Source organism: Silene latifolia, chromosome 4, assembly GCF_048544455.1.
Source record: "Silene latifolia isolate original U9 population chromosome 4, ASM4854445v1, whole genome shotgun sequence".
Taxonomy (NCBI): domain Eukaryota; kingdom Viridiplantae; phylum Streptophyta; class Magnoliopsida; order Caryophyllales; family Caryophyllaceae; genus Silene; species Silene latifolia.
The window spans coordinates 13,532,793-13,555,869 of record NC_133529.1 but is presented as its reverse complement, the minus strand read 5'-3'; the positions used below and the strand labels follow the sequence as shown (position 1 = coordinate 13,555,869).

The 23,077-nt window shown below is 38.5% G+C and overlaps 2 protein-coding genes and 1 long non-coding RNA gene across 8 annotated transcripts; 2 read left to right on the top strand and 1 right to left on the bottom strand.

Moving 5' to 3' along the window:
• The first annotated feature begins 4,446 nt into the window (after nucleotides 1-4,446).
• On the top strand, nucleotides 4,447-13,520 carry LOC141653019 (uncharacterized). Of its 6 annotated transcripts, none has more exons than XR_012547297.1 (6): nucleotides 4,447-4,762; nucleotides 5,616-5,789; nucleotides 9,599-9,800; nucleotides 10,031-10,192; nucleotides 11,489-11,576; nucleotides 12,759-13,520. It is a non-coding gene; the product is annotated as an uncharacterized LOC141653019 (long non-coding RNA). The 6 variants fall into 6 exon arrangements; XR_012547296.1 differs by having other exon boundaries at nucleotides 10,031-10,150; nucleotides 12,767-13,517; XR_012547292.1 differs by having other exon boundaries at nucleotides 10,031-10,150; nucleotides 12,759-13,517.
• On the bottom strand, nucleotides 6,385-9,592 carry LOC141653018 (receptor-like protein 6). Its single transcript, XM_074460663.1, has one exon. It carries the CDS (start codon nucleotides 9,504-9,506, stop codon nucleotides 6,486-6,488), a length of 3,021 nt encoding a protein of 1,006 aa, XP_074316764.1. The 5' UTR covers nucleotides 9,507-9,592; the 3' UTR covers nucleotides 6,385-6,485.
• Nucleotides 13,521-17,956: 4,436 nt separating the features above from the next.
• Nucleotides 17,957-18,577, top strand: LOC141651098 (uncharacterized). Its single transcript, XM_074458824.1, has one exon. It carries the CDS (start codon nucleotides 17,957-17,959, stop codon nucleotides 18,575-18,577), a length of 621 nt encoding a protein of 206 aa, XP_074314925.1.
• The last annotated feature ends 4,500 nt before the right edge of the window (nucleotides 18,578-23,077 follow it).

Sequence of the window (23,077 nt, the reverse complement as noted above, 5' to 3'; positions counted from 1 at the left end):
ATAATTAACATATTTATACTAATTAATATCATATAAGTGGGGCCCGTTTATTTAAGGAAAATCGCCATAATCTAATATTCTCTAAATTTATACTTTTAACCAAAACTATATAATATTTACATTGAAGTCCCTTGTTCGTCGCCCATCACACTATTATTAGCGATTTAAAACTATATAATATAATTAATGTGTATAGATTTATTTAATTACATGGAAGTCCTTTGGTTTCTGGAATTAATATATAGTATTGATTGATATCGTTCTTTTTTGCCAACACGCTCTAAGATTCTATTATTGATATTGGAGATTAGAATTAACTTCTTTGCCACTATTTGAAATATTTGGATTTGTAGAAATAACTCTATTTTAAGTTTTTGTCGAGTATTTTTTATAAGCTGCGTGCCAACCTGGTATGCATGTTTTGCTATTGCGGCGCATGCGAGCGTATGAGTAAGAATAAAGTGGGAACGGCTATGAAACCGCAAGATGATCTTAGAGATAGGATTAAATGTTATTATCCAATCTTTCTTATTGGGAATGGTAATTCGTGTGATTATGAGAATCAAAGTGGACGCATGTTGGCTGGATAATCTTTGTGCTTCTTCGTGTTTAGTTGGAGTTTTTAGAATGGATTCAATCTATAGTGTTTGGTTGGAGGGTTTTTGATACAAATGCGGAAGCGAATAAAATAAAAAGACGATTTTTGTGCTAGGGATCGAACTCGTGACTCGTAAGACCAAGAGACAAGTTTGATTCCGTAGGGATATTTGACTAGAAGTCAGCCTAGACTTCGAGTCAATGGGATATTTGCCCGAAATAGACCTATATCTCGAACAATGGGTGCTTAAGTTAAAGACCTATTTAACTTAAATCAAAGATTTGAAGTACCGTCTCAAATCTGGAATTTCTGATCAACCTTGATCGTTTTTCTGGAATTTTTATTAACTTTCAATGATTTAGAATAACTACAACTCTAACTTAAATAGCCCTAATTTGCTTACAATAAAAGACTCCTAAATGAAATAGAAAACAATAAATTAATCTGACAACTAAAAGATAATAATCTAACTAATGAAATCTAATCTTTTGATTAGTTTTATTCCGTCCTAACTACTCATAATTGCATCAGCTACCACTAATTCAAACCCGTGTTCGATCCCTGGCACTGCACTAATTTTCTTCAAAATAGTGCCATCAGAATTGTATCATACTCCCTTTCTTCAAAAGAATCGTCCCGATTCTTAGAACCCTAGAATTCCCCTGGATCGAATACAATCCTAGCAAATTCAGATGCAAAATTGACTAAGAACATGAAGTTATTCGTGAAAATCATTGCTCTCCTTTTCAGCTTGTCGTCTTCAATGCAGCCTTCAAGCTTATCCATCTTTTCCCATATGAGCTCGTGCCTTCCACCCCACCACCCTCCTTGCACGAAATCAAGCTTTACTCTTTTTGAATCACCTATGTCAACTACAGGAATTCGGTTCTTAATATAATTATGCCCATCAGCATGACCAAATAATTTTCCATTGACGCACCCATTAACTAGATCTTGTTCTTGAAAAATAACATCACCATTAACCTCAATTGTCTCCTCATCATTATAATCATAAAAAATAGGAGGCAATTTCGGATCAAACTTAACCTTCTCCTCATAGTTGCTTTCAACTAAGAACACTTCGAACATGTTTAATTTTTTTTTTTTTTTTTTTTTTTTTTTTTTTGCGGATGAACAGTACCGCGCGAACGTGAACAGTAATTTTTTTTTTTTTTTTTTTTTTTTGCCAACCGTCACGCCTTGAGTAGCAAGTTACTACAACCTCGCTCCTGAGATGCAAAACCGATTAACCCTCAAACTACCTGCTTGAGTTTAACCCTTGAATTCCAATCGCAATCAGAAATTCAACTAATAACTTGGCTTTGACATGCGTAGGACCGTCTAGATTTGAGGAAATCAAGAGCCGAAGCTCTGATACCATATGATACAAATGCGGAAGCGAATAAAATAAAAAGACGATTTTTGTGCTAGGGATCGAACTCGTGACTCGTAAGACCAAGAGACAAGTTTGATTCCGTAGGGATATTTGACTAGAAGTCAGCCTAGACTTCGAGTCAATGGGATATTTGCCCGAAATAGACCTATATCTCGAACAATGGGTGCTTAAGTTAAAGACCTATTTAACTTAAATCAAAGATTTGAAGTACCGTCTCAAATCTGGAATTTCTGATCAACCTTGATCGTTTTTCTGGAATTTTTATTAACTTTCAATGATTTAGAATAACTACAACTCTAACTTAAATAGCCCTAATTTGCTTACAATAAAAGACTCCTAAATGAAATAGAAAACAATAAATTAATCTGACAACTAAAAGATAATAATCTAACTAATGAAATCTAATCTTTTGATTAGTTTTATTCCGTCCTAACTACTCCTAATTGCATCAGCTACCACTAATTCAAACCCGTGTTCGATCCCTGGCACTGCCATCAGAATTGTATCAGTTTTGGAATGGAGTTAGATACCAAGTGAATTCTAACTTCATTTCAATCCCTTTGAATCTCATACTTATGTATACACCCAAGTTTCTAAGGGGGTATTTGGTTGGAGCTTTTGGAATGGATTGGAATGGATTCAGGCCATTCCAATGTTTGGTTGGAGCATTTTGGAATGGAGTTAGATACCTGATGGATTCTAACTCCATTTGCAACCCCTTGGAATCTCATACCCTATCTCCCCAAGTTTCCAACTCCATTCCACCCACATTATTATTCCCATACCCGGATTGAAACCAAACAACTTTAAACATGTATGGGGTTCTAACTCCATACCCCCTTGGAGTTAGAATCCATTCAATTCCATACCTAATGTTTGAACCAAACGCCCCCTAAATCCATTCCACATATTATTATACTCAATCCATTACAAGATCGAACCAAATTCTTATGAGTAAGTATGGGGTTTTAACTCCATACCTCTATGGTATCACAATCCATTCCGATACTTTGAACCAAACGACCCCTAAATTAATGGCTGAATCAATTCTTCAAGCCAAAGCACTGAGTATTCGAGAAGTCCCTGCGTGGGCCGCCTCTAATCATGGGTTTTTTCATGTGATATCTCCTCAGATTGCTCACAATTTCTCTTTCAAATTGCAGGAATCGAGAAGGTCTATCATCTAATCGCAGGATTGTTGGAGGTTATTATTGTTTGGGTTTTTTCATCTGTGCCCCTTAAGTTTTCACTTTTCCAACTGTACCCATGCGTGGCAAAGTACTAACCGTGCCTCTGAACTTTGTTAGTTATTCTCATCCATGACTAAAGTAGCCAAAACCGTCACTTTTGCCGTTAAGTGTCAACATCTTCATAACATCTCTCCCTTTCCCTTCCTCTTCTTCTCTTTTTCTAACTCCTCGCCCCTCTTTCTCCCAGTAACAAAACACCCTCAGTCTAACCAACACTTGACTCGTATTTCTGCTCTGTCGGTTTTGTTATTTGAATTGGCTTATTCTGCTAGAGGAGTACTCGGGTTAGGGAGGAATCAGGTTGGTTTTGTTGAACAACTTTCTCATACTTTTGGATTTTTTAAGAAATTCTCTATTTGTTTGTCTTCTTCTTAAAATTATGGTATGGTTTTATTTGGAGAAAATTGACAATTGAGGTTTCTGAATCCATGATTTATACCCCAAATTTAATGGGTAATAATAATAATGGAGATTCTTACCACATCAAACTCAAATCAGTAAATGATAAGGTTATGTGTGTGGGAATTTTGGATAGAGGAGATGAATTAAAAGCTTTAAATGTGTTTGGTACTCATCAATTGGAGGATCATTTGATTGATTTTGATTTGGGAACTTTAACGATTGGTTTTAAGTTTTAACGGTAAAAGTGACGGCTTTGGCTACTTTAGTCACGGATGAAAATAATTAATAAAGTTCAAGGGCACAGTTAATATTTTGCCATACGCAGGGGTACAGTTGGGAAAAGTGAAAACTTCAGGGGCACAGATGGGAAAAACCTTTGTTGTTTTGTTATCTTTTTTCATTGTTTATATTTTAATTTCGTACTAAAAACCTTAATAAACATGCTCATAGTTTAGTTAATAGGGTTATGAGAATGTAATTATTTTTTCCAAAGTTGTCAAAAAAAAAAAAGATATGTCCATATCCCTTTGGCTTCGTCGTCCATTCTCATTTTCACATTAAGTCCCATATGAAACATCAGTACCCTTGTGACGGGTTTAATATTACGCATATGAATAAATAAGATAAAAATTAAAGTACTAGTAAATAACAAATATTTGTCTTTATTTACCCTTTATTATATGAGTTTTATTTGACCCGTCACAAACTTATGACGAATATGGTCCGTCGCAAATAAGAATCTGTGATGAAACATTATAGTAACATGAAATAAACCGACCAAATGCAAAAAAAAAAAAAAAAAAGTCCTAATTTCCCTTTTGAGTTAACACGAGAGTTTTCGCCCGCCGAAAATTTGTATAAACATTATAGTAACCGTTTTTTTTTTTTTTTTTTCAATTTGTGTTTCTCCTTTAAACTTACATGGTTGTGTGCGGATTAATTAATTTTCCTGCCGATATAGTGAGAGTTTTCGCCCAAATCAATTTCTCCGCGCAACTCTTGTCTTGATGATTAATTAGGGTTCTGAACTCCAATTGATGTACATTATCTGGGCAATGGATCCATCAAATTCGAAGAAATCAAAGATGAGTAACCACCGGCGATTCAATTACTCAGGTACTCCCGATTTTTTCCCCATTTCTCGTTTTAATTTAAAACATACCGCTGTTAATTGATTATGATTTTGCATGTTTTACTGTGTAATTAGTATTTGGATTACTTTGTTAACTAGGTCTTTTTCGAAAATTTATAGTAATATATGCTTAAATTATGGATTAATTTTGAGGATAATGATGCCAAGTTGAGTGAGAAATTTATCTTTTATTATGGAATGAATCAAAATTGTTCACTATCCCGCTTCTTTTTATTACGAAGTAGCAGTTGTTCGATGTAGTTCTAAACACAAATGATTCTCAGATACATTCGTTTCCTACCTTAAAGAGAAATTTTGAGCATACTGTCGTCAACCGTAGCATGTTAGCGCCAACGGGTAATGGTATAAGGGGAACTCGAATTTTTTTTCGAAAATTCTAAGTAAAACTTTTGAGATTTCTATCCGCCAGCAGGGGCGAGCGCCCCTGCTAGCGCCCCCCCCCCCCCGACTGTCGAGTTCCAACTCCTTATGATTGAGCACACAACCTTTAGGAATGTGCTATGTATGACCTTGGGGGACGACACATATCAAATTGTACCATAGTAAGGGGCGATTTCGTTTCTCATTCAGGACAAAACATTTATTCTCTAAGTATATATCTTCGTCCCCATACTAGCCTTATATTTCCAATATTTATAGGTTTTGTTGCACAATATCTTAGAGTTACGACTATTTTAACCTTGTATGATGAATAGCTGATACTCTCTTCGGGCCAGGATTTTTAGATGGTGAATTTCATCAGGGTGGATTCTTGTTCTTTTAGATTCAATTTGTTTCGATATTTATTACAGTTCATTTCAACTCAAATGTTTTCAGGTCGAAAAACAGTCTACCGTATGAAAGAACATGACACTTGATGAAGTTTCATCGAAGACACTTTTGCCTTTGACAAGTAACCAGCATTTCATGTCTTCACCAGCATTTTAATTGGGTTCCTTGAAGTGATCCTTCCCAACTCCAATTCCTGTGCAAAAGTACTGTCCTCTCCAGGTAAACCCAAATTTATTGTTACCCACAATTGGCTGTTAATAGCTCATGCGATTACAACTTTTTTACTATTAGATTAGTTTTTGTTTTGCTTGGTGATTTCTATGTGATTAGTGCAGAAAGTTGTGATTTTTCTTTACAAATTTATTGTTACCCACAACTGCCTGAAATTGTATCAGTTGAAATCAGTCGTGGATTTGTAAGTTATGTCTTCACTGAGCTGAGAATTATGGTGATATGCATATATTATGGATTAATGGTGAGGGGTAAATGTACCAAGCGGAGTGACAAATTGTACACTAGTTCTTATATGAAACAGTTTTATGATAAACTTGGCATGAGATCTTGCACAGTATGGGTAATTTTTTTAATACCTAGTTTTTCTTTTTGTTTGTTTCCAGTGTGTTATGTTATGTTGCACATTATTTTAAAGTGAGACGGTCACTTAGGAGATTTCTTTGAAATCGTATTTCCAAGAATGGTGTTTATGACCCTATGTTGCTGTAAATTGTCTAAAAAGATATGTTACTTGAGAAACGTTTGCGTTTGAGAGCACAGAGTGATGAATAAGGAAAAGAAGACATTCCTGTATTCCAGATTACAACTAGAAGTATATCTTATTTTATAATATGGTGTATAAAAGGTAAACAAGAGAGACAACATGCTTAAAACAAAAATAAAGGCATTAGACTTGCAGATTCAGCGTCGACTTTGCTGACTTGTTCCTCTCTTTACTTTCCTCTTTGGCCTCTGTTGGAACTTCACCATGAACCATTCATGGTACTTGTCAGTAATGTATAGCTTCCCAATAACAATACCAATTATAAATCCGCTCACACACCCACATGATCTAACTACCCAGTCAACTAATCTGGAGTGCTCATTGCCCTTGTCGTCTGTCACTGGCGGGGATTCCGAAGCTTCTGCATTGTTACATTTTTTAGATATTAGGTTTCCACAAAGTCTTGAGTTTCCCACATAAGAGCCACTTAGGAAGGTGTCAAACTGGTTTCCTTGTGGTATGGGACCTTCTAAATCGTTGTAGGAAACATCAAAGACCTCAAGAGATGTTAATTGAGCCAACTCAGGCGGGATTACTCCATAGAAAGTATTTCGAGAAAGGTCCAAGGACTCGAGATCTATCATGTTAGCCAGCGAGGCCGGAATTCTGCCATCTAAATTGTTGTTTGATAAGTTGAGTGCTTGAAGCCCTTTGAGTTCGCCAATGGCATCTGGAATCTTGCCTGTGAAGTTATTGCTGGAGAAGTCGATGACTCTAAAGACTTTAAGTATCTGCGAGTAAAGTCTCTCAGTGCCTTTGCTTGTTATCGTGATTGAGTATTCAAATGTCTCAAAAAATACAGATCCCTCTTCATCTTCACCTGCCCCCACTACAAAAGTAATCCTTGTATTATATGAATCTGATTGTCCTTCCTTGACAGCTTTCATGTTGCTCCAATTTTGAAGATATCTCGATGGTAAGTCACCAGTGTAAAAGTTGTCTGATAGATCAATTATACGTAGATTACAAAACTGACAACCTAAATCTTGATCAGATATGCTTCCATGAAAATTGTTATGGCTCAGAACCAAAACCTGTAAGTTGGGGAGACTTCCTAACCATGATGGGAAAGTATCATTTATACGATTTTTTCCTATATCAAGAACCTCAAGCTTTGAACAATTCTCCAATGACCTTGGCACGTCACCTTCCAATTGATTTTCACTCAGGTTTATCATCTTTACATTGCAGTGCGATGTGAAAGATGTGGGGATACTGCCATGGAAGTTATTTCCTCTCAAGTTCAAAACTTGTAATGAATTGCCAAGCTGATCTCCTATGCAATGAGGGATCAGCTGGCTACTGAAGTTGTTGCGGGACAAATCCAGCATGAGTAGTGATGTAGCCATGCATATTTGTTTCGGTATTACTCCTGAAAACAAATTGCTTGAGACATCGTAACTCTTTATAGACACTGGGGGAATAGGAAGTTCTCCTTGGAAGTTATTACCCTCAATGTCAAATATTTCCAAGCGAGACCATGGGAGGGTTGTCGTTGGTTGTTCAAAACCAGTCAAATTATTATGAGCTAGCTGAAAACTCAGGAGACTTTCTTTAGTTGTGTTCACAAACCATTGTGGGATGCTACCCTTGATAAGGTTTTGTTCAAGCCGCAAATGCTCTAGTTTCTGTTGATGTCGCAAGACTACTGGGAATTCTGTTAAGTTGCAACCCATAAGCCACAAGAGTCGTAGCTTGGAAAGAGATGGATGGGTCTGTGAAGTGGGGGGAAACGTTAGGTTGGTACCTGTTAAAATCAGGTAACGGAGGTTTTCTAAACCTGAAAATGTCTCAAAGTTGGCAGACAAGCTACTGTAAATCAATGCCAGACCTTGTAGATTTTTTAGTTGTGTAAACCATGGTGGTATTAGACCCAAAAACTGACTTCCCCCTAAGTGCAGAATCTCTAGTTGGGTTAGATTTCCTAACCACTGTGGAAGTTGACCCACTACTTGAGTATCACTGAGATATAATTCACGGAGCTGCGTAAGGTTGGCGAAAGGTTGGACCTCAGCTCTTAATGTCATTCCATTGAGGCCAACATCGGTCAATTTATGTAGCTTGGCTAAATTTGAGATCAGTTGTCCTGGCTCAACACTGTCATACATGAGAAATAGAGCTTCCAGATTTGTTAGATTTGATAGAGACGGTGGGACGACGCCAGTTAAATCAGTATTAGCAAGGTACAAATGTGAGAGCTTTGTCAGGTTACCTACAGAAGATGGGATAGATCCTGATATTGGACAAAGGGATAATTCAAGCATTTCGAGTTGAGCAAGTCTTCCAATTGAAGGAGGCAATTCTCCGGACAACGATGTGCCCGATAGAAAAATCCCTTTGAGAGGACTATGCCACGGAAACTCGGGAAATGACCCGCCAATATCGCCATTGAAACTCAATCTGAGGGTCTCAAGATGTGGCAAGTGAAAAAGATTTGGTGGAAGCTTACCATGCAAATTACAGTTATCAATGCTAATCTGTTTTAAAGTGGTCAAGTTTTGGAGATTAACTGGCACTGTGGAGGACACATCAACATTTTTTAAATCGAGCTCTTGTAGACGAGTGAAATTTTGAATTAATTTTTCAAGAGAAGGATTTTGAAGTTTTAGCAATTGAGTCTCCGTCGAGTCCTCTCCAAGTTCTAGGACAGCAAGCTCGGACAAATTTGAAATTTGTGCTGGTATTTGCCCACTAAATTTGGACTTGAAGAGCCTAAGGACTTGCAACTTAGAAAGTTGGTCGACCTTAGAAGGGATTCGAGAATAATTAAAGTTATTATAACTAAGGATAAGCTTTCTGAGATAGGCTAGGTTAAAGATGGCGCTGTTTGGAGGAAAAGTACCAGAGAGACAACTGGCTGTGAGGTTAAGACCGATCACATGACCTGAGTTCCTGTCGCACTCCACCCCGTCCCATGAACAGCAATTTGCACTCTCACCTCCTACCCATGATTTCGTCTTTTCATATGGTATGATATTTGCATAGGTATTAGAAGAGTCGCGTTTACAGTTTATATGGAAACTGTTCTTGAACTGCAACAAGGCTAGACGCTCTTGAGCATGACAGGGTGGCTGAAAAGAAGAGAGAGAGTTAGACTCTATTACTATGACATTAAGAGATATTACAAGTAGGCTAAACAAGCACAAGAAGTGATGCATTGATGCTGATTTTTGTGTGCAAATTTTTTCTTGTTTGTAAGTACAGTACTTTGGTTGATATGCAGAGTTGAAAACTTGGGCTTGTTTTGTAGGTACCCAAACCACAAGGGTCAACCAAGTCAACGTCGTTATGTCTATTTTTGTCCATTCACTGATGCTATTTGCCAACTTCTTTGTTTAATGCTTGCCTAGATTTGGGAAACCACCTCTTTGTGTTACGGGCACAAAGGGAAAAATTGCATACATCCGACTCCCCCTTATCCTGCAGTTTGCGTGAGCCCTTAAGTTACTGAGGTAATGTTTTTCTACAGACTCATTTGTTGTTTAATGGTTCATATTCATTGATGTTAAATTTTACTAGCAAAATCTCATTTGTGATGCGGCACAAGTTTGTGACATCTCACAACCGCTTAAAATTTTGTGAAAACGGAAAGGTGATTGTGAGAGACTGAGAGGTCACAATCGTCACAAGAGAACTGCTGATATTTATGTACTGATTCAACTCAATTTGTTTTATCTTGTAGCTATTTGAATTGCCTTCCCCTTATGACAGGATTCTTCTCCTCCATTCACCATCTGGTATTAAGTGTGATGGGGCACAACCAAAAAACAAAACTTGGTGAAACAGTAGACTTGACTAAAAGGTGGACTATTTCGTACTTCAATATCAACTTCATACTTGTATAGTAAGTTGTCAATTGAGACTCATTTATTCGGATTCACGTATATCACCTAGGTTGCACGGACACTCCTCCTAATCGGCGTTCCCGTGTTGGACACGACACTCGTCGGACACACGTCAAAACGTGTCGAACACTTGTAAAGCCGTGTGGCCCGTGTCTAACTTTCATCTTTTATTTCGACACGTGTCCATGGTATTTTGAGCCGTGTCCTTGGTATTTGGACACACCTGGCCTCCAAACGGAATCAAGTTGAATTTAAGTTAAATGGCGAGAATTGTTATATGGTTAAATTTGGTGGGGAAATAAGTGATAGATGAACCAACTCAACCAAAACCTTAAGGTGATGGTTGAGGCCCAACTATTATAATTATTCCTATTACCCTCCCTCACTCAAATGCCCATTGGGCTTGAAGAGTGGTTGGTTTGCACCGGCTCCCCCGTACCGTGTGCTGGGTTTCCACTTCGAGTTTTTGAGGAGTTTTGAGGTTGCCAGGATTTGAACCCGTGACCTTCGGTCACACTGGCTCTGATACCATGATAGATGAACCAACTCAACCAAAACCTTAAGGTGATGGTTGAGGCCCAACTATTATAATTATTTCTATTAATAAGTTGAATTGGAGACAAATGATGTTATTTAGACTAGTAATGAGATGTCGAAATAGATTGATTATAAGTTGGTTTTGGTTTTGGAAATAAGAATGAGTTATAATTAACGTAATTTTTACTTTTACTTATTTAAATTTAATATTCAATATTTTTCAAAAATAAAATCACACATATATAACTATAGAATATATATTTTATTAAATTTAAATGCCGTGTCCTGTGTCCTAAATTTCATGGGATGCCGTGTCACGTGTCCGTGTCCGTGTCCGTGTCCGTGTCCGTTTTGGTGCAACCTAGTATATCACTTGGTTACCTTGTGTTAAGAACTATTTTCAAAACAGCGGAGTCTAAAGTTTAAACATGCATCAGTATCAAATACTGCTAATGGAGTATGAATAACATAGGAGTGGATGGTAAATGGAAATGCAGACTATTATGAGTCATTCAAAAGTCCGGAGTCTCTTACGACTTTTTTATCCTTCTATGATTGTACATGAGAGCTGCTACACTTTACGTATTGGTTTTTTTTTTTTTTCTTTTTTAACTTTTTAAGGTCAAACTTTACAAACTCACTATTAATATATGCTTAAAATTGTAAAGAAAAATAATCTGATTCAAAAATGACGGTGTCTAGCACTTGGATATATACTCATGTCGAATATCTCTAAATTCTGAGTATATGAATTGCAGGTGATTCGGTCTTGAAGTCTGATTACTGGGAACATTTTGACGTGCTATCATCACTAGTCTCTTGTGTCATGACTATGAGTCACTCAACGTATGACTTTTCTCGTGATTATTTTATTTCCCATGTTTTGTTTTGAATAGTCAAAGGTACAGGACACATTAGCGTGTGTTAGGATAGCAAAAATAGAGGAAAAGGGAGGGGAGGGAGAACGAGGGAAGGGAAAAGGGAGGGAAGTGAAGGGGAGGGGGAATGGGGTATGAGTGTTTGAATACAATTTTCCTCCAAGTCTTTCTTATTGTGGAGAGATTTGATTTGCCTCGGAGGGGGAAAATGGATCCCTCCAAATTCCTCCCCCTCCATTTCCCTCCACCCCTATTTGCTATCCAAACAAGGGATTTTAAATCCCCTACTTTCGCTCCCTTTCCTTTCCCTCCAAATCCCTTTGTCTAAATACACCCTTGGGGTGATTTTTGATTGAGGAATGTGGAGGGGAAGGAATGAAGGACTTTGGAGGCAAATAAATGAGATATTTAGGGTGGAGGGATTCGGAAGAGGAAAAGAATGGATTGGTTGGCTCAAACCGCTCAATAGAAGCAGAGGGATTATTTGAAAGAAAAAAAAAAATGGGTCGAGAAATATTTCTCCGACAAATAAAAGATTTGGAGGGAAAACTCCAACTTCCCATTATCCCCCCTGACCCCCTCCCTTTCTTTTCCCCTGCCTCTCCTTCTTTTTTCCCTCCATTTATAATATCCAAAGTATGCCTTGTTTGGATTAGAGGTTTTGGAGGGAAACAAAGGGGGAAAAAAACTTTTGTTTGGTTAGCAAAGTGCGACGGAAAATAGAGGGGAAGTGATTTGGAGTGAGCAATTTCCCTTTCTAAAGGCAAATCGAAATCCCTTCGAATAGATTTAGAAGGAAATTATATCTTAAAACCTTTACGCCAATTTTGGTTGTACCCTATTGGCCTATTCCCCTAAGCTTTCTCGTCCCTCCTTTTCCCTCTCTACTCTTATACTCCGTATTATTTATTATTTTTCGTAAGTAATGTCATTTTGGAAGTAGAAGATATTAAAGATAAGGTTTACTTTTGTAATCCACTTTGATTTTTATCTTTTTTGTCGGGGTAGTGAGTTGCGACTTCTCATCCTCTCCTTCTGCTACTGGTTGTTACATTGTCATCATAGGTATACACATTTCCGGAGTATGAGTACATGTCTGTTTCCTATTGAACTAAACCGATTTATCGTATCTATTATCCTGAAAATTCAGCTATACAGGCGCAAATTTCTTGAGGCAGTTGGAGCAACAATGTCAATAACTTGGCTACTGTATGATAGATGTGCTTGTGTTGACTGACAAGTGACAACGATAGAGGTTTGGTAAGAGCAATTAGTCAATTACTCATTTTTTGGGTAACATAATTTTTTTAGCAAATGTTTTAAAGGGATCATAAATGATAATGTTTGCTGGGATTTTGTGGATGGCGCTATCGGTAATTCGGTATGTTGTGAGAACGGGAAGACTTGATCAAACGACAAAGACTTGACTCGGCTATTTGTCAGAGGCTGGAAGAAACCTCATACATATAAGACCAAAGTTTGAACTTGCGTATGTGGGAGACTGGGAGTGCTAATATTTACGACAGAGGGTTTTCCACGTCTTATGTAAATGCAGTCGTATTCACCTAGAAATTGGACCAAAGTTTGAACTTGATGGTGGAAACCCGGAAAGTTGGCAAAAGAAATCAACGCCAAGGCTTGTCACGTCGTCATGGCGGATCCGTGTAGGCTTACATAATAGATCATGTTGATCAGCTCTACCATATATTTACGTGAGCTACCTTATTAGCTTTGAGTCTCAATGGATTCGGTCGATGGTAATGAAGCGGTCAAATATACACCGCCTTACCTACTATTAAAAATGAGACATGCTATATCTCATTATATTCAAATGACATAATGAGCATGTTTGGCCTCGATTCTCAAAAATTAGTTTTTGCTTTTCAAGTTTAATTTTCCAAAAGTGTTTTTCAAAAGCAGAAATAACAAATTGTTGCTTCTATTTTTATGAGCAAAAATATGGATTTTTAGCTTTTGAGAATTTTTTGTTTAACTTCTAGAAAATAGTATGTTTGGCCAAAAAGTGTTTTTGGGCTTTCAAGCTAGGTCAAATACACACATAATACTGAATTCTTAATCAGAAAATAAAATAATGGTTTTATGTAAATTAAGTTAAGACATGAACTGGAATTATGTAAAGCGGTAAAATGCATTGTTCGATTCCAAAATCGATCTTGCCATGGATCTAAGAGATCGGATTCCTCAAAGCCTAAAGTGCAGTTTATTAAACATCGGACTCTCCTTCCTTAAAAATAACGGTAATATATTTAAGTCGATAAGATCTATTACATAATATACAAAAGTTACATGCACAACCATGACGTTAAATCTAAGTAAACGAAAATCCTAACCTTAACAATATACTAACGTCTCAATCAGAAAAACATGTCTGTCATGTGCTAGCTTTTCCATTTTAATTTTAAGAAGGATATGTCTATCATAAGGTAAAACAATAAAGAAAGGTTTAGGTTCCGATTTTCTCCATCAAGCTAGCTACGCACTCAATAAGTTGGTTGATATTAAATTAAGTAACTGAATTAAAGACTAACTAAATCTGTTAAATTAAGTAACAAGTAATAGAAATAGTGGTTTAAAAAATAAACAAAGGATTAGGGTTCAATTTTCTCCACCAACACAACTTATTTACGCTCATAAATCTCGTTTACAAGTTGTAAAATAACAAGTTAAGGGGAAGTCGTCTCTAAGGTACCAAACACCTCGCTCCATGGTCCATGAATGGTGACTAGTGGTCCCAAGTACCTCCCTCCCGGAGTCCCGGGTACGTAATTGGTATCCTTGAACAAAACCGGAATCCATTCCCCTAATCCCGTGGTATCTTAATAATGGTCAAGGACTCAAGGTCATTAAGTCCACGATAAATTCCCAATTGTCCTTCCACTCCCTTGGTAAAGGTCCCAATCGATAGAGCTAAAAGCACCCTCATAGAGTTCTCACTCTCGTGTTCAACTCGAATAGGTAGGTTAGTCCAAATAGGATAAGTCGGTTTTTAACCTAATCAATTTTCATTGATGGTCAAGGTCCAAGGGTCAAGGAATCAATAAAAACTCATTAAGAACATAAACAAGTCAAACCCTTTAGCTAATCCCAGCTAATTGACCAGCAACTTGTTAATTATAGAATTCAATCAAGTAAACCGGTAAAGGATTAATCGAACCCTATTGAAAAACACAAATTCTCATTTGTGACGGTATATTCGTCGTAAGCTTGCGACGGGTCAAATATTACCCATGTGGGGTAGATAAGACAAAAGCAGAATGCCTAGGGAGTAACAATCTGTTTTGTCTTATCTACCCATATAGGTATTACTTGACCCGTCGCAAGCTTGTGACGGACAAGACTTGTTGGAAAAAAAAACCTACAACCAAGCATAAATGAATTAAAACTAAACATATTATCCATTACCTTAATCACGACATTAAACATGTAAACATACAACGAAGATTAAAACTTTAAACTAAACTAATGATAAACTAAATAAACATAACGATAACGTAAATCACAAAAACTGAGACCACTTTATTGTACTCCTTTATGTATTTATTCATACCTCTTTTACTAATGATTGTGTCTCAAAATGTAACTTCAGTTTGGTACATGTTTTTAGAACAATCGTATCTATTAGATCATATTTTGTATCCATATTCACCTTGAGAAACCGTCTTCCACTAATTTAGTGGGAGACATAACATGAAAAATATAAATTAAATAATTTCCTCCTCTATCATATGAGACCGTTTCCCTAAAGTTTTTGTAAAACGATAGAACAAGGGTAAATTATGACTATAACAAAAAACCAAGTTCAATCAGACCAAATTTATAGCACAAATTCTCAGTTGTAGATGGTCACTATTCACCCGACTCTTTCTTAGAGAGAAAAAATTCTTAGAGAGAGAAAATTCTTTCTTTTCTTTTCCAATCACCAAAGTGCAACTATGGAGGATCTCCCGCCGGAGACCTCCCTTTCACCCATGTCCACATTAGGCAGGAACACTGCAAGTGCAATTCCAACGCCAATGAACCAAAAAAATGCAAAGAGGAAAACGATGCACATCGATGAATTCCGTACTTCCCCTGGTTTGGACTCCTCACGTCAAGTGGTTCCAGTTGAAATGGGGGAGAAAAAAGCAAGCAATAGTCCTCAGAATCATAATGCTCTAACCTATAGGCAAATGGTTCAAGGATTTTTCTCTGGACATAACGATATCGAGGATCTCTCAATAGAGGAATTTGACTCAGACTCAGATGATGATATGGAACCTAATGAAGATGATGAAGATACTCTGTGCCCCAAGATTTGTCTCACAAAGGCAGAAAAAGAAGTCCTTCGCAAACCTTGGCGACATTCCCTAATCATAAAAATGTTCGATAAAGAGATAGGTTACAATTCGCTGATGAGAAAGTTGCAAGCTAAATGGTCCATTAAAGGTAAACTCACTCTTACTGATTTAACTGGATCATATTATGTTGCCCGATTCTCGTCAAAACAAGACTACGAATTTGTCATCACTCAAGGCCCTTGGATGATAGATGACCATTATCTCACTATTAGACGATGGGTGCCAAATTTTGTGCCTTCTGAAGACAGAATTAGAACTTTGACGGCTTGGGTTCGTATACCTAATCTGCCAGTCGAATATTTTAATGAAATGTTCCTAAAGAAAATTGGGTCAAAAATAGGTAAGGTAGTTCGTATAGACAAGAATACAGCTTCTGCGGAAAGAGGACAATTTACTAGACTCAGTGTAGAGGTTGACATATCAAAGCCTCTCCTCTCCAAATTCCGTCTGTATGGCAAAGTCTACGGCATTCAATACGAAGGTCTTAAACTAATATGTTTTAAGTGTGGTAAACTAGGCCACACATCAGAGAATTGTCAGAAGGATACATCCGGGGATTCAGTTAACTATGGGGATAAAGAGAAGCAACAGTCTGCAGATAATCAAACTCTACCTACGGCAGGGTCTTTAGAAGCGGGTCTTCGACCCGAAGAGGAAGATGACTTCGGGGCTTGGATGATGGTGAAAAAACCACCCCGTAGAAAGGCAGAAGCAATACCGAGTAAACCTATTTTCAACTTTGGTCAATCTTCCAAATCCCAAGGATCCAGATTTGATATTCTTGCCGAGAATAACGCAACTGATTCTCCTTATTCGGCTAATTTTAATTCAACTAATATAGGAAATAATAATTCTAATATTTTGCCAAAACCAATTCCCACAAATAAAGCCAATCAAAAAATCTCCACAAATAATAAAAATTCTAACAAACAAATATCTTCAAATCTTTCCAAAAAAAATCCCAACAAATATACTCCTAAGAATAAAAATATTCAATCATCTAATTCCTTCCAAAATCATAATAACTCTACAATCGTCCTACAAGATATCACCAACAGACCTTCAACCTCCAAAATATCCAGTACCAACCTCGATAAAAACTTGTTCTCTGGAGCGGAAACAGGGACTCAGAATACTCTGTTTTGCGCTCCCCAAAGTCAGACTATAACCAATGTACACGAGTCCTCACCCGTACTTCTCTTATCTAGACCGCCCCCTACCACAACCACGATGCCTATCTCAGAACCCCCAGATAGAAGTGGTTCCACCCTCCCAGCAAGTGAAGATAGCTACGACACCGGAGATGCCGGCCCCGTACTTAGCAGTGATGGTGTCGGAGTGTCCAATAATGGACGTCAAGATCGAGCTAGCGAAGGACAATCCTTCGAATCTAATGATGGAACTGTCGATACCGTGGAGTATTGACAATATTCTCAAGCTAGTAAGTCGCGCCTATCTAATATCTTTAAACTATCTACCGGATTTTATGAATACACAAATCCCAAATTTGTCTCCTAACCTACCCCATATCAGTTTTATGATATGGAATGTCCAAGGAACTGGTAATAAGAACAAAATTAATGCTATTAAGGAAGTCGTCCACACTTACAAACCGACTGTTCTTGCTTTAGTTGAAACCCATATGGGTGGTGATCATGCTATAAAACTAGGATCAATCCTCGGTTTTTATGGTCACTCAAGAGTTAATGCTATCGGATTCAGTGGTGGTATTTGGGTATACTGGAATACCGCCATTGTCTCAGTTAACCCAGTATACGAGCACCATCAATTCATTACCTTCGAAATTTCGCGGAATGGTGAATTCCCTTGGTTCTTCTCTGCCGTTTATGCTAGCCCAGACCCGACAAATAGAAGAGAACTTTAGTCCGAACTAGAAAACTTTGCGAGAACTAATAATCAGCCGTGGCTCTTAGCCGGTGACTTTAATGAAACAAGGTATCTTTCGGAACGTCATGGTGGTGATAGTAACATGGCGAGACGGTGCGAGAATTTTAATAACTGGATAGAGAATTGCGAACTTATTGAATTAGCATTCACGGGCTCTTCCCATACGTGGGCACGGGGTAATTCAGTTGAAACGAGGCAAAGTGCACGTCTGGACAGAGCACTGTGTAATACAAATTGGGGAACTCTTTTCGAGAATGCTATGGTCCGTCATTTGCCTGCAGTTCAGTCTGATCATTGTCCTCTATTCATCTCTCCGAATGGGTTTGTCCCAATGAACAATTTAAATCGCCCTTTTCGCTTCCAAGCATGTTGGCTCTCCCACGAAAAATTCAAAGAATTTGTCTCTGAAAACTGGCCATCAGACGGAATTTTTCCAGCAAGACTTCAAGCCTTCTCGCAGAAATTGCAGATTTGGAATGAGCAGGTATTCGGAAATATTTTCAGGAAGAAGAAAGAATTATTTGCCAGAATAGGAGGATGTCACAGAGAGTTGTCTTTAGCAAGAAGCAGTAATCTAATTAAATTAGAGGCAAAACTTCGTAAGGAATTGGACGAGGTGCTAGCACATGAAGAGCTCCTTTGGTATCAAAAATCAAGACTTGAGTTTATTAAAGACGGAGACCGAAATACGGATTTATTTTAAGTTAGTACTCTTGTGAGAAGATGACGCAATCGTATCACTTCTCTAAAAAAGGCTGATGGGGAATAGACTAATAAGTAATAATCCTATGGAGGTAAAAAACATTCTGGTCGAGTTTTATAAGCAATTATACTCTGATGATTATCCATCATTAGCCGAATACAGCCTGCCTTGGGACCTTTTCCAAGCCTTTAATAAAAAAGATTGGAACTGGTTAACTCGTCCATATACTATTGCAGAAATCGAAGGAGTTATAAATAATATGGGTTCGTTAAAATCTCCGGGTCCAGACGGTTTTCAAGCCCTCTTCTATCGGAAAAACTGGGCTATGATCGAAAGCTCTCTTTGTTCTATGGTCATCAGAGCACTTGAAGGAAAAGGTATACCCTCTGAATTTAATGACACTCATTTGGTTCTTATCCCTAAAGTTGATGCCCCTGAATACGCGTCTCAATTCCGACCCATTAGTTTATGTAACGTCGCGTATAAAATTATAAGTAAAACTTTAGCAAATCGAATCAAAAAGGTCTTACCCCACGTCATATCTGAGACGCAGAGTGGGTTCGTCCCGGGTAGGCAAATAACGGACAATATAGTGGTGTTCCAAGAGGCTATTCATTCAATGCGTAAAAAGAAGGGAAAGCAGGGGTTCATGGCCATAAAAATAGACCTAGAAAAAGCCTACGATAGGCTGATATGGGACTTTATTAGAGCCACAATGAATGATATGCAATTTCCTATTCTACTCGTCGATGTCGTGATGGAATGTGTGACCTCCACGAGAATGCAAATTCTCTGGAATGGGGAAGCTACAGAGCAGTTTATTCCAACGAGAGGGGTGCGTCAAGGGGACCCTTTATCATCATATCTTTTTGTTATGTGCCTCGAAAAATTACAACAGGCCATAGACCTCGAGGTAATAAATAAAAATTGGAGACCTATTACCTTGGGTCGAGACGGTCCGTCTATTACAAATCTTTTCTTCGCGGATGATATGGTTATTTTTGGAGAAGCAAATGTAGAACAAGTTCTGGTGATCCGTCATGTTATAAATAATTTTTGTCAGGCCTCGGGTGAAAAGGTAAGTGAAGCTAAATCCCGAGTCTTTTATTCCATCAATACAGACGAAACGACTCGACAAGCAGTGACTCAAGCTCTTGGGTTTGAGGAAACAGAGGACCTCGGCACCTACCTTGGTATGCCTACAATTAATGGTAGGGTGACCCGTCATACATTCGCTCACCTAGAAGAAAAAATGAACAAGAGGCTAGCGGGTTGGGCGACGAAAAGATTATCTTTAGCTGGAAGGGAGACCCTTGTCAAGTCTACCCTGACTACCTTAGCCAACTACAGTATGCAAACCGCAAAGATTCCTAAGTCTGTCTGTGATACCATGGATAAAAAATCTCGTCGATTCTTATGGGGAGGAGATGAAGATAAAAAATCCATTCATCTTATTAATTGGGAGACGGTTCAACAGCCAAAATCGAGAGGGGGCCTAGGGATAACTTCGGCCAGGCAAGCAAATGCGGCCTTTCTTACAAAGCTAGGTTGGAGAGTCCTAGCTGAACCGTCGAGCTTATGGTCAAGGGTCCTCAGAGCGAAGTATTGTAATAACCGCCTAGACATTGATATCTTTCAACCAAAGCGTAATATGTCGAATGTTTGGGCAGGGATTTCGTCTCAGGCAAGAACAATTGTTAGGGGCACAGCTACCGCAGTTGGGAATGGAAGACGTACTCTTTTTTGGGACCACGCGTGGGTAGATGGTACCCGGTTGTCTGATTTTAATATCGCCCCTATACCGGATTCCATGCTTGGGGACACTGTAAGTGATATGTGGTGTGAAGAAAATGGGTGGAAATGGGACCGGTTTGCTGATTTTTTTACCGCAGGTACAGCTCCAACGAATTGCATCTATCTCTCTTATAAATGATCCGGATTTGGAAGATACGTTTTATTGGCAAGGTACGACTTCGGGAAAGTTCTCTATTAAATCGGCTTTGGGCTACCTTCGGGACTTGGATACCACTGATGACCCGGAACCTATAATTTGGAAAACTATTTGGAGACTTCCCGTCCAACAAAGGATTTGTATGTTCCTTTGGCTAGCTGCTTATGGGCGATTATTAGTGAATGTTAATCGAGTCAAACGTAATATGGGAAATGATCCCATGTGTCCTCGGTGTGGTGCATATGAAGAAACAGCCGAGCATCTCTTACGCTCCTGCTACATCTCTCGTCAAATTTGGAACATGGTTGGAGTGCCGTCCTCAAACAATTTCTTCTACTCGTCACCTTTTTCCGAATGGCTCACGAAATGTGCCACCAACGAGGTTGATTCGATTGAAGCGAATTGGCCGATTTACTTCGCGGTCACTTGTTGGTGGATTTGGAAATGGCGGAACAATATTGTTTTTGGCCAGCGAAAATCCTCTAGACCCACGCGCTTTCCTCCATCAACAATTCAAGGTAACTAAGCAAGCATTTGATCGTTTTGATATTCTTACACCCCAACCTATAAATCGTAGACAAGAGATTTTTGTTCGTTGGACACCTCCCCCTCATGGATGGTATAAATTAAACACTGATGGAGCCTCTAAGGGTAATCCTAGTCCAGCAGGAGGTGGTGGCGTTTTCCAAGATGAGACGGGTAATTTTGTTAATGCTTATTTTTTCTCTTGTGGGGAGTGCACGTCTATGAAAGCGGAATTACTTGCCCTGTTAGCTGGGTTGGAAAAGGCAAGATCAATGCATATAAATAAACTAATTATCCATATGGATAATTCCCCTTGTGTTAGTATTATTAATGAAGAGCAGCTGGTGAATAATGGTCTGAAGTTCATAGTCAAAAGATGCAGGGACTTAATCAGAGATACTCAATGGATGGTCAAACTAGAGCATACCTATAGAGAGGCAAACAGAGCTGCAGATTTACTAGCTAATAGAGGAATTTCCTCTAGTACTATCCCTATGATTTTAGATACTCCTTTTTATGATTTACGTACAATCCTACGGGAGGATATTTTCGGGGCTGCTTTTTCCCGTGTAATAGCTAACAATTAAGTTTCGGGGCTTGCCCCTCATTTGCACCAAAAAAAAAAACAAAATATGTAAGTAGACAGTATAAATGGGTGGAAAATAGATATCTCCACTTACATTTCATTTTGTGAGAGATAATGACCGTCTACAATGAGACAGACAATTAAAGAGAGTAATTAATTGTCTGATTCTATACATAATTATAACAATTCAAGTAGAGGAACTGAAAATTAAAGAGAGTAATTAATTGATGTTGGTGTTGTCGTCGTCGTCGTAGTCACCGTCGCCGCTGTCAAATGTTTAAGGGAATGTTAAATTGAGAATTCAGGTGAGTGCAGTGAATCATTATGGTTGATAAGGGTCAGGATTAGGATGTTAATGATAAAAGGATAGTTTCGTAAGGGTGTTCATTGAAGAAGGGTAATTTTGTACTTTATACGGGCGACATTAGTAATTTTCGGGCGTCAAAAAGAAAAAGTGTTTTATAAAGCCGTCTTACATGAGAGTGGCGAGACTGCGTGTAAACCGGTTTTCTGTAGCCGCTTTCTCAATTTTTTATTTATTTTTCCTGCTGAGGTCTATGATTATTTTTCCCGCCGATATAGTTGGGAATTTTCCCCCAAATCAATTTCTCCGCGCAACTTATGACGATTAATTAGGGTTCTGAAGTCCAATTGACGTGCATTATCTCATCTGGGCAATGGTTTCCATCAAATTAGAAAAAAATTAAAGATGATTAGCGACCGACGAGTCAATTTCTCAGGTACTTGTTGGAAATATAGGGGCTTTTATTGCCTTTGGAGTGTTTCCAATTGTCCCACATTGGTGAGGAAAAGGAAGTTTTATGGGTTTATATATACCCACCCTCCTTACCATATCACTAGTGGGTCATGGGAGGCTTTTGTGGAAGCTTTGCGAGGTGCTTAATTCAGGCTCGACACGCGCACATACACAGTGTTCGAGCCCGGCCCGGATCCGGATTCGGGATTCGGGATTCGGATTCGGGATTTGGCAATGCGCTGCGGGTCCAGGTGCCTATCTTTTTGGGCCGGAGCCGAGTTATGAATTGGGTGTTTTTTTGTTGTTAGTTGTGTTGAATAAGTCGATCAACCTTTATTAGTGGGGAGAGTCTTTCTCCCACTAACTCGGATTTGAGGCACGCCAGAGCCGGTTTTGGCTCCCGTAATCGCTCCCGGCTTGCTATAAATTCGAGTCTTCAGCAGCTTCTAAATCACACAAAAACTCAACTCTCTTCTCTCTCGTCTTCTCTCGCTCTCTCATAAAATTCGGGTACCGATATTTTCTTCGTTCCAAGTCTCACGCCCGAGTGGGCGGAATCTGCGTGGGGACCGTAGTGTTAACCTTGGGGAACTACCGGCACTAGCCGATCGCCACCACGGTCGTTCGGAGAAATAGTTTTCAAGGCAGTGGTTTATACACGGCACTACATTCGGGTTTTTC